This window comes from Ranitomeya variabilis, chromosome 5 (genome assembly GCF_051348905.1).
Source record: "Ranitomeya variabilis isolate aRanVar5 chromosome 5, aRanVar5.hap1, whole genome shotgun sequence".
Taxonomy (NCBI): Eukaryota; Metazoa; Chordata; class Amphibia; order Anura; family Dendrobatidae; genus Ranitomeya; species Ranitomeya variabilis.
The window spans coordinates 29,501,384-29,526,651 of NC_135236.1; the positions used below are offsets into that span (position 1 = coordinate 29,501,384).

The window sequence follows — 25,268 nt, forward strand, 5'->3', positions numbered from 1 at the left end:
TTCACCTCCAGTGATGGAAGTGCAGTCTTTGGTTAGAGATTTTGACATTAATAATAATTTTATTTCTATAGCGCCGACATATTCCACAACACTTTACATTTTAGAGGGGACTTGTGCAGACAATAAAAGACATTACAGCATAACAATAATCACATAAATCCACAGATAAGAGGAATGAGGGCCTGCTCGCAAGCTTACAATCTATGAGACATTAATTTCTGATTGAAAGGTCTTATAACTGAATATAATGGGTTATTCCCATTGATTGTAAGGTAGGGATGCATGATGCTCAACAGTAGGGCAGATGGACACGTGTTTATCCCATCTGAACATCACCATCCCAAAATTTTTTAGTTGCTAGAAGGCTTCAGATTGAGAATATAACATTGCTTTGGATAAAAAAAATGTTTTTGGTCTGACTGGTTTTCCACAAAATTCTTAATTTCTCCCTTATATTAATTTTTTTTTAACCAACTTGCCTGGTATGTCACCTCATTTGGTCATTTTGAAAGAACTGTCCCTCACTATTAAAGCATGTACGTTCTTAAATAGTGATATGCTTAAAAAAAATCAGTAACATTTTCCATATGAAGGCACACTACCTTCAGATAAGGGGGACCGCAATGGGCACTCCGATTACCCGCAGCAATGTCAGTTTGATTGTAGACTTAAGATTATATTGTTCTTTAATAAAAAGAAAAAGGGAATCTGTTTGATACGTAGACAGACTCCTTTTCATGTGTTGTGTCATCTGGGTTAGTAAAGTAACAGCTATTTAAAGTCAAGATTTTTGTAAGCAGCAGCTCATAGGTACGGCAGATTTAGATACTTTAATGTCTGAACACATACAGTTATTAATATCTCTAAAGTAGAGATAAACAAGCTTAAGAAATCATATAGCCCATAGGATCGTTATAAGCAAGAGATAAATAATCTCCATGGGGCATACGTCAGTATTGCTGTTCAAACAGTTTTTCATTTACTGTCTCTAGAAGAGTCTACTATCTATTTTACCCATCAGTATGTCTTTTGGGCTGTAAAATGGAAACTGGAGGAAAACCAAAGGAAAACATGGGGAGGACATAAACATTATCTTGATTTAAACCTTCTATATTGTACAAGAGGGAAGCCCCACCTGATCATCAACCATGCTAATAAAAGGTAGGGCTGCTTATCTCTGTAGATAAAAAAAACACTAAAGACACCAGAGGGTATAGAAAGGTTCATATCAGGGGCAAGGGAGACTCACTTGGAGGTGTGACCAGGATAAAAAAAAACAACAAAAAAAAGACCAAACTTGCACTAGAGCATCTCACTGCCCCAATGTTTCCTCCTTCTGCAAGTGAAAGATCTAGCACAAACTTGGAACAAACACTTAGGATTACAGCCTAGAGTCATAACACAAAACATTAACTCTGCCTGCTTGGTGGATGTATAGCACACTAGAAATGAGTCATTGGTCATTTATACTGCTTAGTCAGCAAATACTTTTATAAGGGAATCTGTCAATAGGATCATCCCTCCTGAGCAGTCTATATTGGACATGTAGGTCATAGGAAGCTGAATAAAATGATACCTTAATATCTGCGATCCGATGCCTTATTACAGAGAAATCCACATTTTTCTTATGTTAGTAAGCTGTTCCAGACTATGGGCCGGACATAGATCTCCATGAGAATCTGCCTACAGAGCTTACTATAAATAAAGAGTCGCTACCAGGGCGAGACATGTAATGACTGACCGTCAGCTCTCAGATCACAGGTATCAATGTATCAGGTTATTCAGATTCCTATGACCAACTATATGCAGCTCAGGAGGGACGATCTACTGAGAGTTTCCCTGTCAAAGTGCCAAGAAAAAGCGCAGTCTCTACTTGTGGTATATAGGCAACATTGACTGGAGATTGAGACCCAAGTGTTATAGATTTGTGTGAGCCATCGATATTCAATTGACTGACTACACAACAGATGACAATACAACTAACTTCACAAACTTCCTGTGTTTGTAATTTGTATATTTTTTACCTCCTCAATGTGTGAACAAAGGTATTTTCCCTCCCCAAGAATCTGATTGTGACCGGCATTGGATCACAGTTTGTGCTTGGATTGACCACCTGTGTCAGCCCTTTATATAACACACAGCAGGATACTCTAATCAGATTAGAATATATTTAGTGATCTTGTGTGAAAACTTTTTTTTTTTTTATAGATGATCACTAGTGATGTAACTGCTCTATATACCTCCATCTCCCAATGATGCAGGCAGTCATTGCTATGGTTTTTGACAGTTAGTGTAACTTTTCCCCATCTTGAAAGCTTACTTACAGTTTCAGTTCAGAATTTAATCTCAGAATATCCCATCAAAAATAAAATATTGTATATCCATATCATTGGGAAACTAATGGGTGCTAGATTCTCTCTATACCTAGCCACAATATGGCATGGAGGGGCAATGGGGGAACAAATGATACAGTATATAGTGAAGGAAACCATTTTGTCTTTATGTCTTCCATCGTGCTCCCTGTAGTAATCACATTCTGGTCACACCCTGGATGACTGCAGGCTATATCGTGCATGTCCGGACCACCTTGTATACTTGCCATTCTTTTGTTTACCTGCCCATATAAATCAGCCTTTGAATCTAAATAAACAGGATTTTACATCGGAGTGCACAACACCTGTATCTGTGTTGCTTCCTCTATTGTCTGTGTCCCTATTTCTGTGTTGCTTTCTTTACTTAAAGGAGCCGATTTTGCTCAGAAAATTTGGCGCCCATACAGGGACAGGGCAGCACCTCCAATTATCCAAATACCAACCCTCCTTCAAGACAAACCGACATCACAGCAGCTGCATATAGTAAGAAAGCTTATTACAAATCTCTGTTCCTGCCTGTGTTAGGCAAGGTTAGTCCAGATAAGCCATATGCCTATATTGCCTCTCTCAAAGACCCTTGTTTAGAGTAGATATCACGCAATACAAGAGGGTGGGATTATAACGAATGCTAGACGTTTTAGTCATTGATTTGTTTTAGCCTTCTTTTTAATTAATTCTCATCATAAGTCACAAATAAATGCTAGGATCGGCAGAAGGGATATCCCAAAGCCCAACTTGTCTAGAGTATGACTGTACCAGAAGGCTTTCTACCCGAGGGAGGAAGAGTCCATAAGAAAATAGAATGGTATGTCAGCACTACAAATATAGCCCCATGGACAAACAGATACGGGCAGCGATTAGGAAAAATTGGCATCTTCTAGAGAAGGACAGGGACTTAGGGGAAGTAGTAACCCGAGGACCGCTGATAAATAGGCGGAGCAAGAGACTGAGGGACCTTTTGGTCCGCAACCGAGTATCGACAGATAAAAACAATTGGTTAGAACATAGTACCCTTAAGGGAAACCACCTATGCGGACATTGCGCATATTGTAGTCGTCATATTACAGGGCAGAGTCTAACTATAGGTGCAATTAAACATATGGTGAAAGAATTCATTTCCTGCAAAACAAAATACGTAGTGTATGTGGTATATTGTCCATGCGGGCGTTTTTACATAGGGAAAACTATACGATGCCTCTATGTACGGTTCCGCGAACACTACAAATCAGTTGCCACAGGTAAGGGAGTACCTAGACTGATCAGTCATATTCATGACACTCACGGAGGAGACCCCAAAGTGATAAAATTTGCGGGTATTGAGAAAGTGACTTTACCTGGGAAGGGAGGCGACCTGCGTAACATGTTGCTGAGAAGGGAAGCAAGATGGATTATGCGGGCAGCAGCCATGGGTCCGTTGGGTTTCAATGATCGGGTACATATGTCCATTTTTCTATAAGACACTCGCATAACCGGCACTACGTTTATCCCAATTAGTGGTTAGTTGTAGGTCCAAGTTTGTCCAACCTGGTCCCGACATGTACTATGACATGTAGTAACATAGTAAGGCCGAAAAAAGACATTTGTCCATCCAGTTCAGCCTATATTCCATCATAATAAATCCCCAGATCTACGTCCTTCTACAGAACCTAATAATTGTATGATACAATATTGTTCTGCTCCAGGAAGACATCCAGGCCTCTCTTGAACCCCTCGACTGAGTTCGCCATCACCACCTCCTCAGGCAAGCAATTCCAGATTCTCACTGCCCTAACAGTAAAGAATCCTCTTCTATGTTGGTGGAAAAACCTTCTCTCCTCCATACGCAAAGAATGCCCCCTTGTGCCCATCACCTTCCTTGGTATAAACAGATCCTCAGCGAGATATTTGTATTGTCCCCTTATAAACTTATACATGGTTATTAGATCGCCCCTCAGTCGTCTTTTTTCTTGACTAAATAATCCTAATTTCACTAATCTATCTGGGTATTGTAGTTCTCCCATCCCCTTTATTAATTTTGTTGCCCTCCTCTAGTTCCATTATATCCTTCCTGAGCACCGGTGCCCAAAACTGGACACAGTACTCCATGTGCGGTCTAACTAGGGATTTGTACAGAGGCAGTATAATGCTCTCATCATGTGTATCCAGACCTCTTTTAATGCATCCCATGATCCTGTTTGCCTTGGCAGCTGCTGCCTGGCACTGGCTGCTCCAGGTAAGTTTATCATTAACTAGGATCCCCAAGTCCTTCTCCCTGTCAGATTTACCTAGTGGTTTCCCGTTCAGTGTGTAATGGTGATATTGATTCCTTCTTCCCATGTGTATAACCTTACATTTATCATCGTTAAACCTCATCTGCCACCTTTCAGCCCAAGTTTCCAACTTATCCAGATCCATCTGTAGCAGAATACTATCTTCTCTTGTATTAACTGCTTTACATAGTTTTGTATCATCTGCAAATTTCAATATTTTACTGTGTAAACCTTCTACCAGATCATTAATGAATATGTTGAAGAGAACAGGTCCCAATACCGACCCCTGCGGTACCCCACTGGTCACAGCGACCCAGTTAGAGACTATACCATTTATAACCACCCTCTGCTTTCTATCACTAAGCCAGTTACTAACCCATTTACACACATTTTCCCCCAGACCAAGCATTCTCATTTTGTGTACCAACCTCTTGTGCGGCACGGTATCAAACGCTTTGGAAAAATCGAGATATACCACGTCCAATGACTCACCGTGGTCCAGCCTATAGCTTACCTCTTCAAAAAAACTGATTAGATTGGTTTGACAGGAGAGATTTCTCATAAACCCATGCTGATATGGAGTTAAACAGTTATTCTCATTGAGATAATCCAGAATAACATCCTTCAGAAACACTTCAAATATTTTACCAACAGTAGTAGAGGTTAGACTTACTGGCCTATAATTTCCAGGTTCACTTTTAGAGCCCTTTTTGAATATTGGCACCACATTTGCTATGCGCCAGTCCTGCGGAACAGACCCAGTCGCTATAGAGTCCCTAAAAATAAGAAATAATGGTTTATCTATTACATTACTTAGTTCTCTTAGTACTCGTGGGTGTATGCCATCCGGACCCGGAGATTTATCTATTTTAATCTTATTTAGCCGGTTTTCTAGTGCGCTAGACAATGGTGACAGATTGGGTGGGGAGATTTTTCTGGTCTTCACTCCGTCGGAGTATTAGACAGGAGGAGTTTCCAACTAATGAGTGCCGCCAGCTAGTTGCAGTATCAGCCAGTAGAAGGAGGACTTGTATTGAGAGCATAACTTGGTATAATGGTAGGTTGATAATAGCGTTTTGGTGTATATGGTGGTTTTAAATTTGATTTTAAGTGTTTTGACCGTGTATATGTGTGGGGGGCGTACCGGCAGGGCGGGGGGAGTTGGACAGAGGAGGGGTTATGCCTCCGGGTGTCTAATTTCCCTGGCTCGGGGAGCGCTCACTCACTGACCCGTAGAAGCACCAGGCAGGCGCGAAACGGCCGTCGTCAGGCTCGCCGCACTCTGTGCAAATGTACCCCCGGCCGTGAAGACTTATGTAAGCAAATAAAGAAACTGTCTCGGAAGATCGGTGAGTGCTGCCTTTTCTTTTTCTTTAGAGCTACAAATATATAAGCAGCTCCTTATCAGTAGCAGAAGATAGGGGAGGAAGAGGGGAGAGGCTAGTTTATATAGACAAGCAAAATGAGAAATTCCCAAACTAGAATATGGCAGAAAAGAACTCCACAGAAGATAGCCAAGCTGATAGCTAAGGAGAAGGAATGCAAAAATGCAGGTTGTGCAAAATGTTTAAAATGGCTGTGAGACATGACATGAGATAGAGGTTGGGATGTGAAGCAGTGGTAGGAATTTAGGGCAAAGAGGAAAAACTGGTTGGCAGATAATCAGATGACTGCAAGAGCAGAAACTTAGGACAGGGTAATCAAGAAGCAAGTTGAAGGCTATTTTATGAATGTTGTGATAAGAAGCCATGCTCAAATATACCTCCACCCAGGGCTGGACTGGCCCACCAGAGAACTGGAGAATCCTCTGGTGGGCCCTGGCATCTCCTCCAGAAGAGTTCATAGTTAAAAACCTTGCAGTTGCTATGGGGCTCTTCAGTGGGGGAGAAATGTGGGCCCCCAGAATCAAATCCTCTGGTGGGCCCAATGTTCTCCAGTCTGACACCGCCTCCACCCTACAATATACCAGAGAGGTGGACATGTACAGTTTGTGTAACTCCAAAATACAGAATAGAAAGTAATCCACTTCAATCGCGAATCTTAATGACCACACTGGAGCAACCCCCACTTCAAGCACAATTGAGGTCTTCACCAACTACCATTATTTGAGTGTCTAAGGTTATCATTTTCTAACTACAATTGCATATTCCTTCAGAGCACCACCCTTCCATTAACGGAGTGCATCACTTTTGACTGTTCTGATTTGTTCCATTTACCAGACGTGGAACTAGGAGACCCAGCGTGCACACTCAAAACACCCAATCTAATGCAGGCAGAGAAAACTGATACAGGAGGTAGAGAATACAACTAGTACAAGTATCCCGCATAGAACAGGACCACCCCAACATGCCGCCATTACTGAATAAAATCCATGGTCAACTAGTGACCAAATGTCAACAGTCTGATCCAGAAACTAAGTAAGTTCCTTCTTGTAAGATAAGTCCGAAAGAAAACTAATTCTACATGCACCTTGCAGGACTTGGAGAATCTTACCAGCCTAAAAAGGGTAGATGTCATGGAGATCCTAATCCATGAAAATATGAAACAAGGTATGGTCTAGTTACTATATTGTGGCTAGAGGAACTACAAACAGTGGATTTGGGAAAGGAGTACTGCAAGCTCCTGATCTGATGGGGACAGCAGAATCCAACTGAAAGTATAACAACTGATTTGTAGGATATGTCCAAGATAAAGACCAAAGTGCGGAGAAATATTTTGACAGTCTACAGCAAAGATGGACCAATCTAGGGTGCAAAAACCACTGGCCCGTAGAGAATAATGTTGAGCCAATCCTTCCTAGAAGGACTAAAGCTCCTTGTGGAAACAGTCAAAAAGGCACATCCTGAATGGAGAAGTATAGGCCTTTCCAAATGTCTAAGTCTATATAAATAGTAAAACTGATGAGAAAGACTCCCTCAATTATTAAAATTATTTATAAGCTAATGAAAAAACAATAAAAAGACTTAACATGTAAAATGTGGAATACCGACCCAGTGAGAACAAGGTTTCACAGAAAAGAGAATATGGTTTAAATAGATGACAATTTGTGTAGTACATGAACCACCTATAGTGCTGAGGAATATTGCATACCTGCTGTTCATATAGTATGGTACATCATATGCACAGAACCAAAGGATGTATTACACAAATGCCCAAAAAATGAATGAACCAGGATAAACTCATCAATCGCATTACTCGAGAGGACAGTGAATGAAACCTCAGTATATTCCAAAATGATGACAAATTTTATAAGAAAAATTATTATAACACCAATATAAAACACAGAGACTACTCAGCACAAAAGGGGAGTAAAGAGACTGACATATGTATGTAAATTATTAGAGGATAATTCAGTCCTAAAAATACTTTCATAATTCTCTCATTACTTTCCAACAGGAACTTTTTGATATTTTTTATTAAAGCACATGAAGGGATAATCCTGAAGAAATAGATGGACACGGTCCTGGCCATCAAACCATGTCTCCTCACGTTCTACCTGATCCTAAAGGTGCACAAAGATCCATATAACCCTCCAGGTAGACCTATAGTGTCTGAGAATGAGGGGATAGGAGAAATAGCCTGTCAGATCGTGTATTTCTATTTGAAACCTTTGGTTACCTCCTTACCATCCCACATCAAAGATACTACTGCTGACTTGCGCAGTCTTGACGGATTGAACATCAATGACAATATGAGCCTAGTCACGGCTGATGTTTAAGTTTGTACACGTCCATTAGGCATGCGGATGGACTAAAGGACGTCTCCTGGTTCCTTGAAGCTGGTAATATTGATAAATCATTATCAAATTTTATTTTAGCTTTACTGGAGTTTATCTTTACTCATAATTGTTTCACCTTTAATAATCAGACATCTTTACAGCTTCTAGGGACAGCAATGGGGGTAGCCTGTGCGCCTTCATATGCAAATATATTTGGGCACATGGGAACGGGATATATTTCAGAGTAATCGGATTGTTGGTATTGACAGGGTTCATCATTGGATATGATTTATTGATTTATAGATGATATCCTATTTGTATGGGAAGGAACTCTGGGACAATTAAATTAATTCATGACCGCTTTCAATTATAATGACAAAAATAAAGTTTTATATTTAGCTCAAGGACGGAGGGTGAATTTTTTGGGCCTGGTTAAATCGAGTGAACTTACAAAGCGAGATAGCCAGCTGTCACTCCACGATAACCAGCACTCACTCTGCAGTGTGACCACCAAATAACGCAAGGTTCGGCTATTTGCAGCTCAAACGCGGGAGGTACGCCTGACACCGAGTCGATGCAATGTGTTAAAGCTCTGTGAAACATGCGTACTTTTGGAGTGGCTATGGGGTCAAAAAAGATGGGTCGTTGTCCGGCTCTCCGCAAGCTTCATTGCTTAAAATTAAACACCAGATGGCATCTGGGCTTTAAAAAATTATTCATTAATTGTCAGGCATAATTCAGCTGCATTTCTGCAAATTGAACACCGATGGCAGCTGTGCTTTAAAAGCCATTCATTCATTATAGACAAATCTCAATCTATGAACACAGATACCCTTCAAATCTGTTCGAAATAAAAGGAAAATTGCGTATTAAGCGAGCAACGTCAAGATGAGTATCGTTTTCAATAAACTCACGTTTTTTGGGGTGCCTTTTAGTTTTAGGCTTATGTGCAGTCGCTTGTTCAAAAACAATATATTTTTGTCTGATTTTGAAGAAAAAGGAGTGTCGGTCGTGTGCAAAACTGCGTAAGCATTAGCGTGGTCAAAACCGCAAGCTTTTCTCCACAATACTGCCAACATGTACAAATGGTCCCAATGGTGAGAGCCGGCTCTTTGAACTCGTAGGGGCCCCGGTAGCCAGCGGTCACCTTTAAAAAAAAAAAATAAAAAAAAAATTGGAAGCTGGCTATTGAACATGAAAATCGTGTGTTTAGCCAGCCCCCATGAAAAAAGCTAAACCTACTAAGCTGCATTAACCAATCACAGATTTAGATTCAAATGAACCAATCACTTGCAAGTGCATAGTTTTAAGAGGATGAGTTCAGTTCTGATCCCGTGCTCAGGAGCCACAACAGTGATTTGTTCCACAAGGGAGAAGCTGTGGCCTACGCCGACTACAACCATTGAGTCCAAAGACAGGTAAGTGCACCTGGGAGACAGTGAGTGGGAGGGAAATGGGAATCTGCAGAGGTATGAGTTGCTTCTAGGAAGACCCTTTCTGGATACCATTGCAGCATGCATTCTGGGGTACACGCAGACCATGGGGGGGATTTGTAAAAGAGGTTATCTTATAGCTTGTACTGGGATGGGGTGCCTAACTATACTGCAGCATTATCTGATGTCTTCTCCGTGACATCTGCAAAATTGTTCGCTTGGTTGTAATACTGTGGGGCAGGACAGGGTAGGATTGCACTGTGAAAGCATGTGTGAAGAAACCATTTTGTATCCTAATTTCCCAGGCAACCATGTTTTTGCAGAGCCAAAAGGGCTGGCTTTTTGTCTGTATATTGGCTTGTGAATTTGGGTGTTTATGTCTGGTGGGTCAAGAGGACAGATTTGCCAACTGATATACTGTCTAGCATACCATGTGGGTCTGTAATAGTGACTGTACATTGAGTGTGTTAAGCTTTGTTTGTTGATGTGTGCTTATGGTGCTACTTAATCCCATCACCATTGTTTGCCTTATCTTGATGTTGGACTGGGAGACCCTGGGTGATTCTGGGAGTGGCTTTCCTGCCTTGGGCACAGAAAGACTCAGAGATCACATCCTGGGAGTCTGAAGTAACACAGAGCTACCAGCCAGACATTCTACAAACCACCCAACAAACAAGAGAAAGGACTGCAGCCAATTCATCATGGCACCATCACGAGGGACACTGATCTAGGATTCTATAGGATACAACCTAGGGGTTTTCGGCTCCGGTTGGAAGGACACAGATCTGATCCAGTGACCATCTCGGAACCATGGATATGTTTGGAGAAAGCCAGGTGTGGGACCCGCAGGTCGCCTGGTTCCATGGAGATTATTCTGAGCTGTGTTTACATCCAGGTATATGTCTGCAGGATCCTGCATATAGAAGGCCACATTTATACCTCTTATAATATCAGATAATGATTGTGATATCAGCTCCACATCCCAGTCATCTACATCATGTCCCCCTGTGGCCTCATCACCTCCATCATGTCCCCCTGTGGCCTCATCACCTCCATCATGTCCCCCTGTGGCCTCACCACCTCCATCATGTCCCCCTGTGGCCTCACCACCTTCCGCAGGATCATACAAGTCACCGGTGTCCGGTTCCTGTAGGACAGTCAGTGGATCCGTCATGTTACACAGCTCTTCAACGTGCCTCATCTTCCTGGACAGCTCCTCCTCCTTCATTTTCAGTTTCTGGAACACATCAGACAGTGACATCTTCCCTTCCACCCTACTGATGTCGAGCAGGACCCTCTTCTCCAGGTCATACACCCGTCTCCTGATGTCTAGAAACAGGGCAGTGACCCTCTCCGTTGCTACAGCTGCTTTTTCTTGAGCTTTTCTCCTTAACTCTTCCAGACTCTGTATTTTTTCTTCAGTCCACTTTCTTTTTCTGATCAGTTCCTGCTGAACATTGCTCAGGTTCTTCAGCTTCTTCTTTTCAGAGGCTTCTTCCAGTGTCTCCACCCGGTGTCCTCTATGTTCTCCAGTCAAACTGCAGGACACACAGATATAAGCAGCGTCCTCAGTGCAGTAATATTCTAGGATCTTGTTATGGACAGAACATTTCCTGCCCTCCTGATGAAGCTTCTGGGTGCAGTGATACAGTTTGAGCCTCTCTGGTCACGTCCGTCTCGTCTCCAGATTTAGTTGTGATGGCATCTGCAGGTCTCGAAAAATTGCTGGAATGTTCAATCTGTCTGACCCTGTATACGGATCCTGTTAACCTGAGATGTGGAAACAAGCCAGGTGTGGGACCCGCTGGTCGCCTGGTTCCATGGAGATGGTCAGATAAGACAGGTGGTGACTATCGTGTCAACTGGCTTTGGACCTTGTATGGACTCTATGGACAGTTCTTGGTCATCTCCCTATGCTTGTCGTTACCCCTTATTTGTGTGTTCATCCACAGATGGAGTAGCGACCCTGGGAGCTCTGACATGTCATACTGGAAATACGTGGAGACACAGTGATATTCTATATATGCGCCCATGTGACCAAACAATTCCAGCCATGGTGAGATTGTTCTGTTTGCTATTGTGTGTTGTGGTTCAATAAAGTATTGCCACACTGTTTTACCTTAACCCTGTGTTGTCGGTGTAGTGTATTGCCCACGGGGAGATAGAGCGGGCGTTCAGTGGTATGAGCCGTGGTCCATGCAGTCTTGCTAAAGACAGCCGGGCCAGCGGACGAGAGCACCCACAGACCCCGTTTCTCCACAGCATGTATGTTATTGGTGCAAATTTACTACAATTTTTGTATTATGCTATAAAAACTCTCAGACATGCGCTAAACTTTATGTGCAGTCGCTTGCTCAACAACAGCTAACGTTTTTGTCTGGTTTTTAACAAAAATGAGTGCCGGTCATGTGTAAAACTGCGTGGTCAAAACCACATGCATTTTTCGCACAGTATTTTGTCACTCTGCATAATTGTTGCAAAACATCAGATTTGTGCAAGATCTACAAACAAGCATATGGTAAAAAACTGCAAGTGTTATTGACACGATATTGTCACAATTTGTGTATGCTATAAATACGCACAGACTTGCGCTCAACTGTGTACAATTGCTCCTTCAAAAACCGTGTACGTTTTTGTCTGGCTTTGACCAAAAAAGAGGGCTGGCTTTTGGAAATCAAAATCGACACAGAGACCCAGCCCTAATCCAAAAAAATATTGCCATCGGGGCTGTGGCATCAGAGTTGGTATAAAATGGACCGACTCCTAAAATATATAATGAATTGGGAACAGTATTTCAATGCAGTTTGTGGGGAATATTTTTTCATAAGAATTTGGGAAACTTAAGAAATGTCCTATAAATTTCTGTCCTATTCCTGATCTAAGATAAAGACTTTTAGCTGAAATGAATCTGTGCTGCAGTTTATGTTCATGATAAGCCGTCAAGCTCGTCCTCTATAGTTAAGGGGAAAAAATAAACACACAGGAAAGGAAAGCCTACATTTATCTCAGAACTTCTGGAGTGAACAGGAAAGCAGGATTAAGGTACCGCATATACTCGTGTATACGCAGAGTTTTTCAGCCCCTTTCTTTGGCGACCCCGCTCGGCTTATACACAAGTCACGGTCCCAGTGCGGAGGACCCCGGAGTCTCCGGAACATATCCACGCTCCCCTGCAGCCTCAGTAAGTGTTTCGGGAGCTGCTGATAGGGCCGGCGGTTGGTGTTGGCACCGGGACAATTGCCAGTGTCCTGAGCAGGCAAGGACACCGGCGCACTATGGGGGTCAGGTGTCTGTGCCGCTGCTTGCTCAGGATACCAGCACTTGCAATATTCACCTGTCCCAGTTCCACCACCGTGCTGTGTCCTCCGGGTCCTCTGGCTGTGACGTTCAGGTCAGAGGGCGCGATGACTTGATTAGTGTGCGCCCTCTGCCGAAACAGTCACTGCAGAGAGCCAGCGACACTGAGGAGCAGCGGGCAGCGACGAGATGGGATTGTTTCTTTATTGCAGCAGCAGATATACAGTACTCATATCAGCATAAACTGCACTGATATGATGAGCATTATATGAGACAAATTTTCTATGGAGCATCTTATGGGGCCATAATCAACCTATATGCAGCATTATATGGGGCATATTTTAATATGGAGCATCTTACGGGGCCATCATTAACCTTTTAACCAAAATTATTTTGAGAGCGAAGTTACATAATTTCAAAATTTCTAAGAAGCATCTTAAATTGAGATATGTGGATTATATCCGCGCTGCCATAATAATAAAAATCCAGATAAATTTGGAAAAGATTTAGGTGGTTTATTCTACGCGTTTCAAGGTCTATATGACCTCTTCTTCAGGAAAATACCACAAGGACATACAGTTAGCGCTGTTACGCTGCTTAAATACATTCAGAAATAAAAAAAAACTGCGCCAAAAGATATTCTAACATGTGACATGTAATGTCAAAGTTCATGAAGTAATTTGATTAAAGCTTAACATTATTTTTCAACATATATGTATAAAAATTATAAAATTTATTAAACAATATAATTAGTTAATTCGTTTTTTCAGATTTCAAAAGAAAGAGATAAATAGACGGCTCCTCATTTATATATTAGAAACAGAAAAAACTAGAACAGAACCTGCTTAAAAGATTGTATCACAGTCACTTATTCAGCCTTCTAGTCGCTTACACCACAGATTCAACCAAGGATTTTTTTCTCCAGAAAATAGTCATATGAATAAATGCTTTCCCCCATATTATCTATAAATATTTATTTAAAAAATTGTATATAGAGGGGCGCATGCGCAGGACTCTATGGCGACGGACGTGCTGCGCTCCCCAGCAGGCTGTTTATAGCCCCTTCAAGCACTCGGAAAGTGACGACTTAAGCACCGGTGAAGTCTATACATACCGGGGAGCTCCGGGGTGAGATGCCAAAAAAGGGAGGCCCTGCACAGCCGGTAATCCGTCCGGTTACCGAACTCCTCACAGGAAGCAGCGCTTCAAAGATGGCCGCCACCACCACAGCTTCCCCTGCTTCTTCCGCTCCTTCATTGCAGGTAAACATTACAGCCAGCTCGGATGACTTTCCCCCTCAGGAGGACCACCGTACACACAGCAGGGCTAACTAAAGCACTGCAGGAAACTTTTAAGGCAGACCTCGCCTCTGCTATGCAGACTGCAGAGACCTGTGTGTCGTAAACAGTGCCTCCCACCTTCCCACCGATCCCGTAGTGAAGTGCAGACAAGCCTGGATGGTTTGAACAGGTCGGTCACAGTTTATTAATTTGATAAGCAGAGAAGGGCAATTACAAGTCATAACGGACTCATCGCTGAAGGCCCCGTCAGTGACCGGCAGGGCGAGCAAGCCGATGAGCGGTTACAAACCTTTACCCCCTCTACACTACCGCTGTGACTTAATCACAAGAATTATTATAATTTTTTTTTTTTTTTTATGTTTTACCAACCGTAGCGCAGTACATTCATGATTATATAAGGGAGGGCGGGTGGGACAACCGATTCCATTGTCAGCCGGGGAGAAAGAGGGAAGGCACTGACCCTGGCACCTGAATTTAACCCCCGAGGGTGTGGCCGGACGCTCCTTCCTCTTTCTTCCAGCTGGTCAGTTGGGTGTCCCAATTATGGCATCACCTGGGAAGTAGCGGGAGGGGGGGAATTGGGCACTGCACAGAGTTTTCTTCTAGCTTTAACCCTATGTGCTCCGCAGTCAGAGGCACATTCTTTAATCAGTACTGTGCCTGCCAGACTGCAGAGACCTGTGTGTCGTAAACAGTGCCTTCCCCCCTTCCCACTGATCCCGTAATTAAGTGCAGACAAGCCTGGATGGGTTGAACAGGTCGGTCACAGTTTATTAATTTGATAAGCAGAGAAGGGCAATTACAAGTCATAACGGACTCATCGCTGAAGGCCCCGTCAGTGACCGCCAGGCGAGCAAGCCGATGAGCGGTTACAAACCTTTACCCTCTCTACACTACCGCCATGAAGGATCATGTGTATGACCTACACAGGACTCTGACCCCCACCCAACATCTTTAGGGCCTGTTCAACTCTATCCTGCAAACCTGACAATTATGGAGAGACCAATGTCCGAGAGGTGAATGCCGTCCGGTCTCAGCAGAGCAGAGTTATCTGCTTCCAGCTCGTTGTGACGAACAACGATGCTATCTTTCCCTTTTGTAAATTTTGCCCGTCCTTCTTGAATTCTCAGTGGCTTTTGCCAATACCATATCCGGTAATAAGCAGATAAAACGCTGTCTGCTGACATCACTGTACAGAGCTCAGCACCTTTCTGCTTTCTCCGATCATTACCTCCGAAGTTCGGCTCTTTTGCTAGCCCAGTACACATAAGAATGGCTTAATGCCCAAACTGTAGGCTTAGAGACGCCTGTAAGAGACCAGATGTGTTACTTGAGCAAATCAGGTCATATATCTGGCGGAACATGTGGATTTACAGCGGCCTATTGTCTGCACTTCGGTCTGCGATAGTTTTGGTGGCGGCTGGTTTATTAGGAAAGAATGTGTCATGTTAATTTTTAATTGGCGATGGATTTTATTTTATAATCATTTATTCATGTAATTTTTTATGGCACTGTTTATAGCAAACAAGTTTGCTTGAAATTGATATCTGATAAGAGGGGACCTCCCTGTATGTGAGAGAAAAATCTGCTTGTATTTATTATTACTGCGTAGCACTTGTCTATTTATTGCGGGCATATTGGATCCATCGGATGAGTTAAATGGGACCTAAGCGCCTCTACCGACGGGATCGCATTTGGGTTTGAGAACGTAAATGCACGAAGCATTGCTGCAAATGACTAATTCCTCGTTGATTAAACGAGGAGTGGACCGGCCATGGATGATCCTTTAGTCTTCTTGCTGGCCGGACGTCCAGTGTGGAGGTGGGCGGGGCCAGAGGATGACGCGACAGGAATGGGCGGTGACTGCGCGGGAGGGGGGGCTTGAGCTGTAGCGTCCGAGCCACCATGGAGCCACTCAGTGTTGCGGGCTGGGTGAAGCTGCAGAGCGCGCCCATCGGACGGATGATACCGATCGGCATGCTCTGCAGCTGTGTACAGTAACTCATGCCCCGTCTCCACGTCCCCCTGCGCAGGCAGAGAGGTGACGGCCGGGCACTGGAAGTGAAAGGGGGACCGGAGTGAAGCAGAGAGGAGAGCTAGTAGGAGCTAGGGCCTGGCGTTTAGAGACGCGCCGCCGGAAGCTGTGCGTTGGCGGCGCTGCATTGCTGCCTGACCCGGAGGCTGACTTGGGGCCGGGGCAACCACGCGGACCGTCTGCACCGCCAGGAAAATGGGGAACGGTGGAGCGCTGCTGCCGCCACAGAAGGGGGAGAGGCGACACCATCCCGATGGCAGGGAGCGCCACACCGATCTGGGAGTGGGCGGGGCTTTCCAGGCTCGCTCTGGGCGACAGTGCGGGCCTGCATTGTGGGAGTGGGCGGGGATTTCCCCGCACGCACTGAGCCCCGGTCTGTAAACCAGGGACCAGAAGTGACCGGGGCCAACACGCGTGCAGAGGAGGGAGGCCGAAGTGGACGGGCCCGATGAACAAGCACCTTGCAGATAGCAGCGGCGCCCGGCGACACCGCGCCCCCCGGAGCCGTGCGTGGGGCAGCAGAGGGAGCACCGTGACTTGGAAGCGCCGGCTCCCCACTGACACATATGCACGCGGGAGGCGCGCGCCGAGCATCTACCCAGCAGCACCACTGCCCAATCGGTGATAGGAGCACCAATGGCTGAGGACGGGAGCCCCGGCGGAGGGGGGAGGATGAATTAACCACCGAATCGGCGCTGGACAGAGGGGAGTCCGCGTGCAGGAGAGGGGGGAACTGGCAGTCCGGGAGAGGGGGCAGTGGGAGATCTGGATCTGTCCCAATTATGGCGTCACCTGGGGAGTAGTGGGAGGGGGGGAATTGGGCACTGCACAGAGTTTTCTTCTAGCTTTAACCCTATGTGCTCCGCAGTCAGAGGCACATTCTTTAATCAGTACTGTGCCTGCCAGATTGTCACTTCACACTTACAGGACATTGCGCAATGGACATTTACATCGGAAGAAAAAAATGGATGCTGTGGTTGATTCATTAGAGGAAGACCAGGGGGCTCTTAAACAGCACATGGAGAGTATCAATAAATTAGAATTAAAATGTGAAGACATTGAAAATAGATCCCGCAGGGGTAACTTGCCCATACGAGGTCTACCTGAGGAAATATCAGCCCTTAAAGACACGTCCTCCACGCTTTTTGCTGCTTTACTCCCACAAACAGATCCAGCTCCGCTACATATAACTAGAATACATAGAGCTGTGGGAAAGCCCCGATCAGATAATAATCCTAGAGATGTCATCCTTAAGATCAATTCCCGAGTTTCCTCATGAAGTAGTTTAACGGCGACAAGAGGACTTTAATAATAAAACCTTTATGTAGCTGGCCTTAAATCAAGCTGGTATCCCAGAACTGTATGTCCCTCAATCCTTACCACCTCGAAAATCAAGGTCTACGAGATAATGTAGAGAAGTCAGTAGATCAAGACATCAACACTTAAACGTTACTTGATTTTCATCAATCAGCATACAACTATCTTTAGGGTGACAACCCTATCTTTTTGTGCCTGAAGGACTCACGGGCTTACTATAGCCTACAGGGCTTAGATATTTTGGTTATGCTTTTATAGTTTAGTCCGTGGTGCATTTTCCTTATTGAGTACCATATAAGTACAGTATGTATAGCCATAGATGACCAGTCGGGATTTATAACCGATGACTTTCACTGGTCGTATCTGAATATTATCAGTTTCAGCTGTTTTGATCCGTTTATAGTAAGGCCATGTTCACACAGTGCGTTTTTTACTGCGGAACCGCAGCGGTTTTGCCACTGCGGTTCCGCAGCTTTTTTCCATGCAGGGTACAGTACAATGTACCCTATGGAAAACAGGAACCGCTGTGCACATGATCCTGAATTAAAAAAAAAAAAGCCGCGCTGAATAGCTGCGGGAAAAAAGAAGGAGCATGTCACTTCTTTGTCCGAAACAGCAGCGGTTCTGCACCCATAGACCTCCATTGTGAAGTCAAACCCGCAGTTAAACCCGCAGATCAAAAATATATCTGCGGGTTTTATTGCGGTTTGTGGTGCAGAAACCGCTGCAGCAGGAAGTGCGGGGAAGCGGGAGGAAGTGCGTGGGCGGAAGTGCGTGGGCGTAGTGTCGTTCCCGAAGAGACTGTCATGGAGGCATACCGTCGCATGGGGATCGATGTCGGGCGTCTGATTGATTTGGTATGTATGTGTGTGTGTGTGTGTGTGTGTGTGTGTGTGTGTGTGTGTGTGTGTGTGTGCGTGCGTGCGTGCGTGTGTATGCGTGTGTGTGTATGCGTGTGTGTGTATGCGTGTGTGTGTATGCGTGTGTGTGTATGCGTGTGTGTGTATGCGCGTGTGTGTGTGTATGCGTGTGTGTGTGTGTGTGTATGCGTATGTGTGTATGCGTGTGTGTCCCCATGCGACGATAGTGTCTCCATTGTGCTAAGTCGCCATATGGGACTACTACTCCCATCCGGTATAGGATGGGAGAGTTGTCCCTGTGTCCGGCGACTTAGCACAATTGTAAAGTTACACAAAACACCTACACACAATACACATACATGACACACAGTACAGTACATACAACACATAACAGAGTATATACTCACCAACAGCACACTTGTAGGCGAAGCCCTCGATCCTCCAGGGAAAAATACCAAAATAAAAAATCAAATTCATACTCCCTGTCCGCAGAATCCATAAAACGAGTGTCCCACGCCGATCCGCTGCTCTCCGGCGATACACTGCCAGGAGCGAAGCTCCTAGCAGTGTATCGCGTACTGTCCCGGAGTTCAATGGCTCCAGCGTCTCGGTTAACGGCAGTACAGCTGCGTTGAACTTTCCCACGCAGCACTGCCGTTAAGCGAGAGTGCCGGGGTCAATGACCGCCGGTAAACTCGCGCATGCGCAGTGACACACCGACAGGAACTATGGCTCCTGTCAGTGTGTTGCTGCAGCCGTGGAGAGCAGACATATCTCCGGATGTGTCTGTTCTCCATGGAAGATCTTCGTGGGACCCTCGATGGATTTCTGCGGACAGGGCCAGGGAGTATGAATTTGTTTTTTTATTTTGCCTCTTTTTCAGGTCGAGGGTCTTCTGGACGGATTGAGCGTTTAATAAAATTTGGTCAAAAAGTGGGTGTCTTTATTTCATTAAAATATTTTTTTCTAGTCTTTGTGGGTTTTTTTTTTAACCCTTTCATTGGCTTAATAATGGATAGGCGTCTTATTGACGCCTCTCCATTATTAACCGGGCTTAATGCCACCTTACAATAGCAAGGTGGCATTAACCCCTCATTACCCCATATCCCACCGCTACACGGGAGTGGGAAGAGAGGGGCTAAGTGCCGGAATTGGCGCATCTTCTTGATGCGCCTTTTCCGGGGCGGCTGCGGGCTTATATTTGTAGCCAGGGGGGGGCAAATATCCATGGCCCCTTTCCTAGGCTATGAATATAAGCCCACGGCTGTCTGCGTAGCCTTTCTGGCCTAAAAATATAGGGGGACCACAACACTTTTTTTTTCGGGGCCCCCTATATTTTAGTGCCAGAAAGGCTGCGCAGACAGCTGTGGGTTAATATTCAGAGCCTGGGAACAGCCATGGGTATTTTAACCCCTTCCCGGCCCTCAAATATTGGCCCACGGCTGTCTGCCTAGCCTTTCTGGCCTAAAAATATAGGGGGACCCTATGTATTTTTTTTTTAGGGGGTCCACATATATTATAGTAACCCTTTAATAGGATTAATAATGGATAGGCGTCTTATTGACGCCTCTCCATTATTAACCGTGCTTAATGCCACCTTACAATAGCAACCCTATCATTAACCCTAGGATCCCTTTAGTGTTAGGGGTAGGGTTAGGATCCCTTTAGGGTTAGGGGTAGGGTTAGGATCCCTTTAGGGTTAGGGGTAGGGTTAGGATCCCTTTAGGGTTAGGGGTAGGGTTAGGATCCCTTTAGGGTTAGGGGTAGGGTTAGGATCCCTTTAGGGTTAGGGGTAGGGTTAGGGGTACGGTTAGGATCCCTTTAGGGTTAGGGGTAGGGTTAGGATCCCTTTAGGGTTAGGATCCCTTTAGGGTTAGGGGTAGGGTTAGGATCCCTTTAGGGTTAGGGGTAGGATCCCTTTCGGGTTAGGATCCCTTTAGGGGTAGGGTCCTTAGGGTTATAAGCCCTAACCCTACCCTAACTATTTCAGTTTATAGTGGGTTTTTTACTTAATGTTGATTGGCGCACGCACCGCTCAGGATTGACGGCGCCAGAGCTAGTAGTAAAACAACTGCACACGAACGTTTTTAGTGGTGTTTGTGTTTTCAGTTTGTGCTTGTGTTCATTTATTAGGGGTTACTTTGATATATTTCAACTTTTTAAAAGCATTTGTGTAACATTACTTGGTCGTTCTATAGATTATGAGATGACACTATTGTATTCATTGTAGGTTCGTGATTATCCGGCCCTGTGGGACCCTTCAGATGAATCCTATAAGGATAAATACTTTAGGGAACTCGCGTGGACCAAAATAGTTCGCGACATGTTCCCGGATTGGGACAATTATCCTGGGGCAACACAGCAGAAAATACGTAATTATAATTACATTTATTTAGTAAACCTTGAGTATATTAAAAATATAATTTGTTTAGATCTCTAAAAAATTGTTGTTGTTTTTTGGAACCTTTTTTTGGTAGATAAAGATGTGAGGCAACGTTGGCGCTCCATCAGAGACCGATTTACCAAATTTCTAAATGAGAGTTCAAAGAGTGGCCCTTCGCCGAGCAAAACAAAATTCCCCTTCAGTGAAGAGCTACAGTTCATTGTGACCAGCAGGACATTGAGAAAGTAAGTTAAAATCCACTCCACAAGATTATTTATATATAATATGTTGTGCTAAAAATTTTATTAATGATCTTTTTTTCCCCCCACAGGACGGAAGGAAACATGTCTGCAGCTGATTTCGAGGACAGCGACACAGAGGATGGAGCAGGCAGTTCCTCTGGAGTGGGAGGGACCATCTCTCCCTCCACTCCCACAGCTTCTGCTGAATCAACATCCACTTCAACAGCTGCTGCATCCACATCTGCTTCAGCAGCTGCTGAAGCATCTGATTCCGTAGAAGCTGTGAGAGTGGAGAAGAGAGCTGTCTATCCGGTGGCAGCAGAGAAAAAAACAAAAAAAACAAAGAAGAACCAAGAGGACCAAACGGTTCAAATTGCCTGTGACACCTTGGATTTCATTAAAAAATCAAGTAGCGACGACCATTGCGACTCGTTTGCACTAACTGTCGCAAGAAAAACACGCTCCCTGCCACCGGATAGACAATCTCTTTTTATGTCTATGGTCCAGATGTCCCTCACTGCTCTGGAGGACCCTGCTCCTTTTTCGCCATACAATGAGGTTCTGATGGGGGGGTTGGGACTTTTCAGGCCCCGACAGAGAACACCTGAAACACCAGCTACAAGACCCCAGTATTTGGCCAACAGCCAAGGAAGTTATGGAGATAGAAGAAGTTCGCAGCAGCTGGGGGGAGCAACTTCGCAAACAGTAGGAACAAATTTCCTCTATTCTCCAGACTACACCTTTCTTAATTGAACGTAAATTGAAAAATAAGTTGAATAATCAATTGTAAAAATTACCACTAATTTGTGTTCTTTAAAATAAATTTTTTTGTTCAAAAAATATTCTCTTCTTTTTAGACAATGGGGACAAGGCCGCTGTCCTGGGTTTATGGGCTATCGATTAGTGGTTTAGGGGTTGATGTGTTAACTATTGTATATCTCATACTGCTGTTAATTTATGAAAACAACACCCATTTTTTTGACATACAAAGAAACAAACCAAATTAAACACATACATTTTTTATTTAAATTACAACCAATTTTTTTTCTTTTTTTGGTAACATGAAAAAAAATTTTTTGGAAACTAAATTTTCTGTTGATTGCTGTCGTTTATCATTCTTCGTGATCTTTTCACAACTGTTAGCAGCGATGTCGGCAAATTTTTGGGGAGGGTCAGTGTAGATGCATCCTTCTCTGCTGGTCAGGCTGCTCAACACCAGCACAGGAGTATTGCCAGTGCACGGCACCTTCAGGACTCATAAAGTAGTCAGTGAAGGATTCTCTCACACGCACACCTGAGTTGGACGGCCTGCCCAGACCCCCGTTGACCACTGGATTAAATACTGGCTGCTGGTACTCCACATCTACGTCAGTGTTGTACTCACGAGCATAGTTGTGGAGTACACAGCAAGCCTTTATCACAGCATCAACGGTGTCTGTGTCCAACTGAATGGCAGTGTGAAAGATCCTCCACTGACTAGTCATGATCCCAAAGGTGCATTCCACATATCTGCGTGCACGACTCAGCCGATAATTAAAAATCCTCCGTCGGGCATCCAGTCCCCTTCGTGGGTATGGGCGCAGCAGGGTTGTCGTTAAGGGAAACGCCTCATCCGATACCATCACAAAGGGTACTGGATGTGTGGAACCCGGCAAAGGTCTTGGGGCTGGGAGCGTGCCGCCATCTCGAAGAATTTGCATCCCAATCTGTGACGTTCGCAACACCCGAGAATCCCCAGTACTACCATAGGCACCAACATCAATGGCAACAAATTTGTAATGGGCATCAGCCACCGCCATCAGGACCACTGAAAAATACTTCTTATAATTAAAGAAGCGTGATCCTGATCGTGGTGGCTGCTGAACCCTTACATGTTTACCATCGACTGCACCTATGCAGTTTGGGAAATTGGCCACAGACTGAAAGCCTGCTGCAACCTGCAGCCAAGTCTCCTCGGTTGGGGAAGGCATCACCATGGGCTGCAACTTCTGCCAGATGACAGTACATGTACACCTCACAATGTTAGAGATGGTAGATTTACCAACTCTAAATTGGAGGTGCAGTGATGTATAGCTCTCTCCTGTGTCCAAAAATCTGCAAAGAAACAAAAAAGAAAATTAGAAATGTCACACAAAAAGGTAATTACAACATGTCACAAGTAAAGCCGCTATAATATGCGTCCAGCACCATTCAATAATGATGGCATTAACACCCAGCACAACACAAAGGGTGTAAAAAACATTAAATAAAAAGCCTGATGGGACTTGTGCACACACGCATGCGAGATATGACCGAGTGTTGCATGGTAATCCCCGGACCTGCTGCATGCACTCCGTTGTGGAGCGTGCGGCTCCATGTATTGGTATGTGGGTGCACACTCCGCTCCAGAGTGCAGGCAGCAGGGCCGGGGATTACCATGCAACACTCGGCCGTATCTCACGTGTGTGTGTGTATATGTGTGCCCCCCGTCCAACAAGAGGACTGGGTGGGTTTAATCACACATACTGGACACAGAGACGTGTAAAATGGAGACCTAACGACATTCCCCCCCAAAAATTGTTACTTACCGCAAGGTGATGAGCGGCCTTTCCTCTGCAGAGATGGACTTCCTCATCACTGTGTCTTGCAGTGCCAAATGGGGTGCCAGGATGGTGAGCAGTCTGTCGAATGCCATAATTGGTAGCCGACAAAAAGATACATTTTTCCGGATATCTGAAAATTTAAAAAGAAACAAAAAAAAGGGTTACTTCACAAGTATTGCTAGCAAAAAAATGTAAATTTATCATTCAATATATTTCTACTTACCTCCTCAAATCATTGTACAGCACATAAAAGTGCCCCTTCTCTGTTCGCTCTGCTAAAAGCGGGTGCACCCACATCCTTTTCTGCGCACGCCTTCTCTGCCGCCGCTGCCTCTAAAATAAAACAAAAAAATATATTTTGTAAAACACAACAATGAGAAAAAAAAATCAAACATGCCTGGAAAGCAATGCGGAATATGTAAGGGTACGTGTCCACGTTCAGGATGGCCATCGTTATCGTTGGAGCGCCAAAGCCGCTATGTGCAAAGCCCCACCCCCTTCTGGGACGCGATGATGCCAGATGTGTTCCTTGTACAAATCCAGCATCATCGCACCCCACGCATAGGGCCCTGTTTTATTCCTTGCGGAGCCGCAGCTTCTCAACAAGGAACACGGACATGCTGTGATCATAAAAGACGCGCAGCATGTCCGGAGTCGCAGGGCTGACGGATGACACACAGTGGACACGTGATTTCATGAAATCCCCTCCACTATGCTGTTACATCTGGACGCTGCATGTTTGGCGCTGCGGCCCCACGCAGCGCAAAACACACAGCGTTTCCAGAACGTGGACATGTACCTATAACCCAATATATAAAACAAAAAGACATCTGCTTACCTGACGTGCATGTCGATTCAAGATTAGAAGAATCAACCCCAGGATCGCAATCCGGTGTGGCGTGCGGAGCTGGATCCGCGGGCTGTCATCTGGCCTACGCTCAGCACGTCCACTCATTTTGATGTGTAAGTTCCAAAATGGAGGATGGAAGAAGAAAAGGGTTGGACAAGGAAATGACATCTTTTTTTTTTTCCCCCCACTGCAGTAAGCTTTATTTGTGTCAAACACAGACAATCTGCAGAGAAAACTGCATAAAAAAACGCACTAAAAACCGCATCAAAAAACGCATTAAAAAACGCACCAAAAACGCACCAAAAAACGCACCTGCGTTTTCTGCCAAGAGCTGCGGTTTTTAGTCCTGGAAAAAAAGGATTGAAATCAGGAACGTGTGAACATACCCTAATATTTACTAATTGTATTTGATTTTGTTCTGTTTGCCTAAGCTGGTTTCAACTGGCATAGAAATGTAATATAAGCCGGGGATTTACCTGCGGGGATAATACATGGTTGCCTAATTATAGTGATTTTTGGATTGTTCTCGTTAATAAGGGGCTCCAGATCCCCATGCGAATTGGACTTGTTGCTCATTTAATGTTAATTGTCTGTTATTTGTCTGATGTCTTTGTTTGCCTTCCCCCCTG

At 44.5% G+C, this 25,268-nt stretch overlaps 1 protein-coding gene across 1 annotated transcript; it reads left to right on the forward strand.

Annotated features, from left to right (window-relative positions):
• Positions 1–7,920: 7,920 nt before the first annotated feature.
• Positions 7,921–21,960, forward strand: LOC143774769 (uncharacterized). The gene is made up of 4 exons (XM_077262532.1): positions 7,921–8,157; positions 20,813–20,954; positions 21,060–21,210; positions 21,297–21,960. The coding sequence occupies exons 2-4, from the start codon at positions 20,906–20,908 to the stop codon at positions 21,958–21,960; spliced, it is 864 nt and encodes a 287-aa protein (XP_077118647.1). The 5' UTR covers positions 7,921–8,157; positions 20,813–20,905.
• Positions 21,961–25,268: the final 3,308 nt, after the last annotated feature.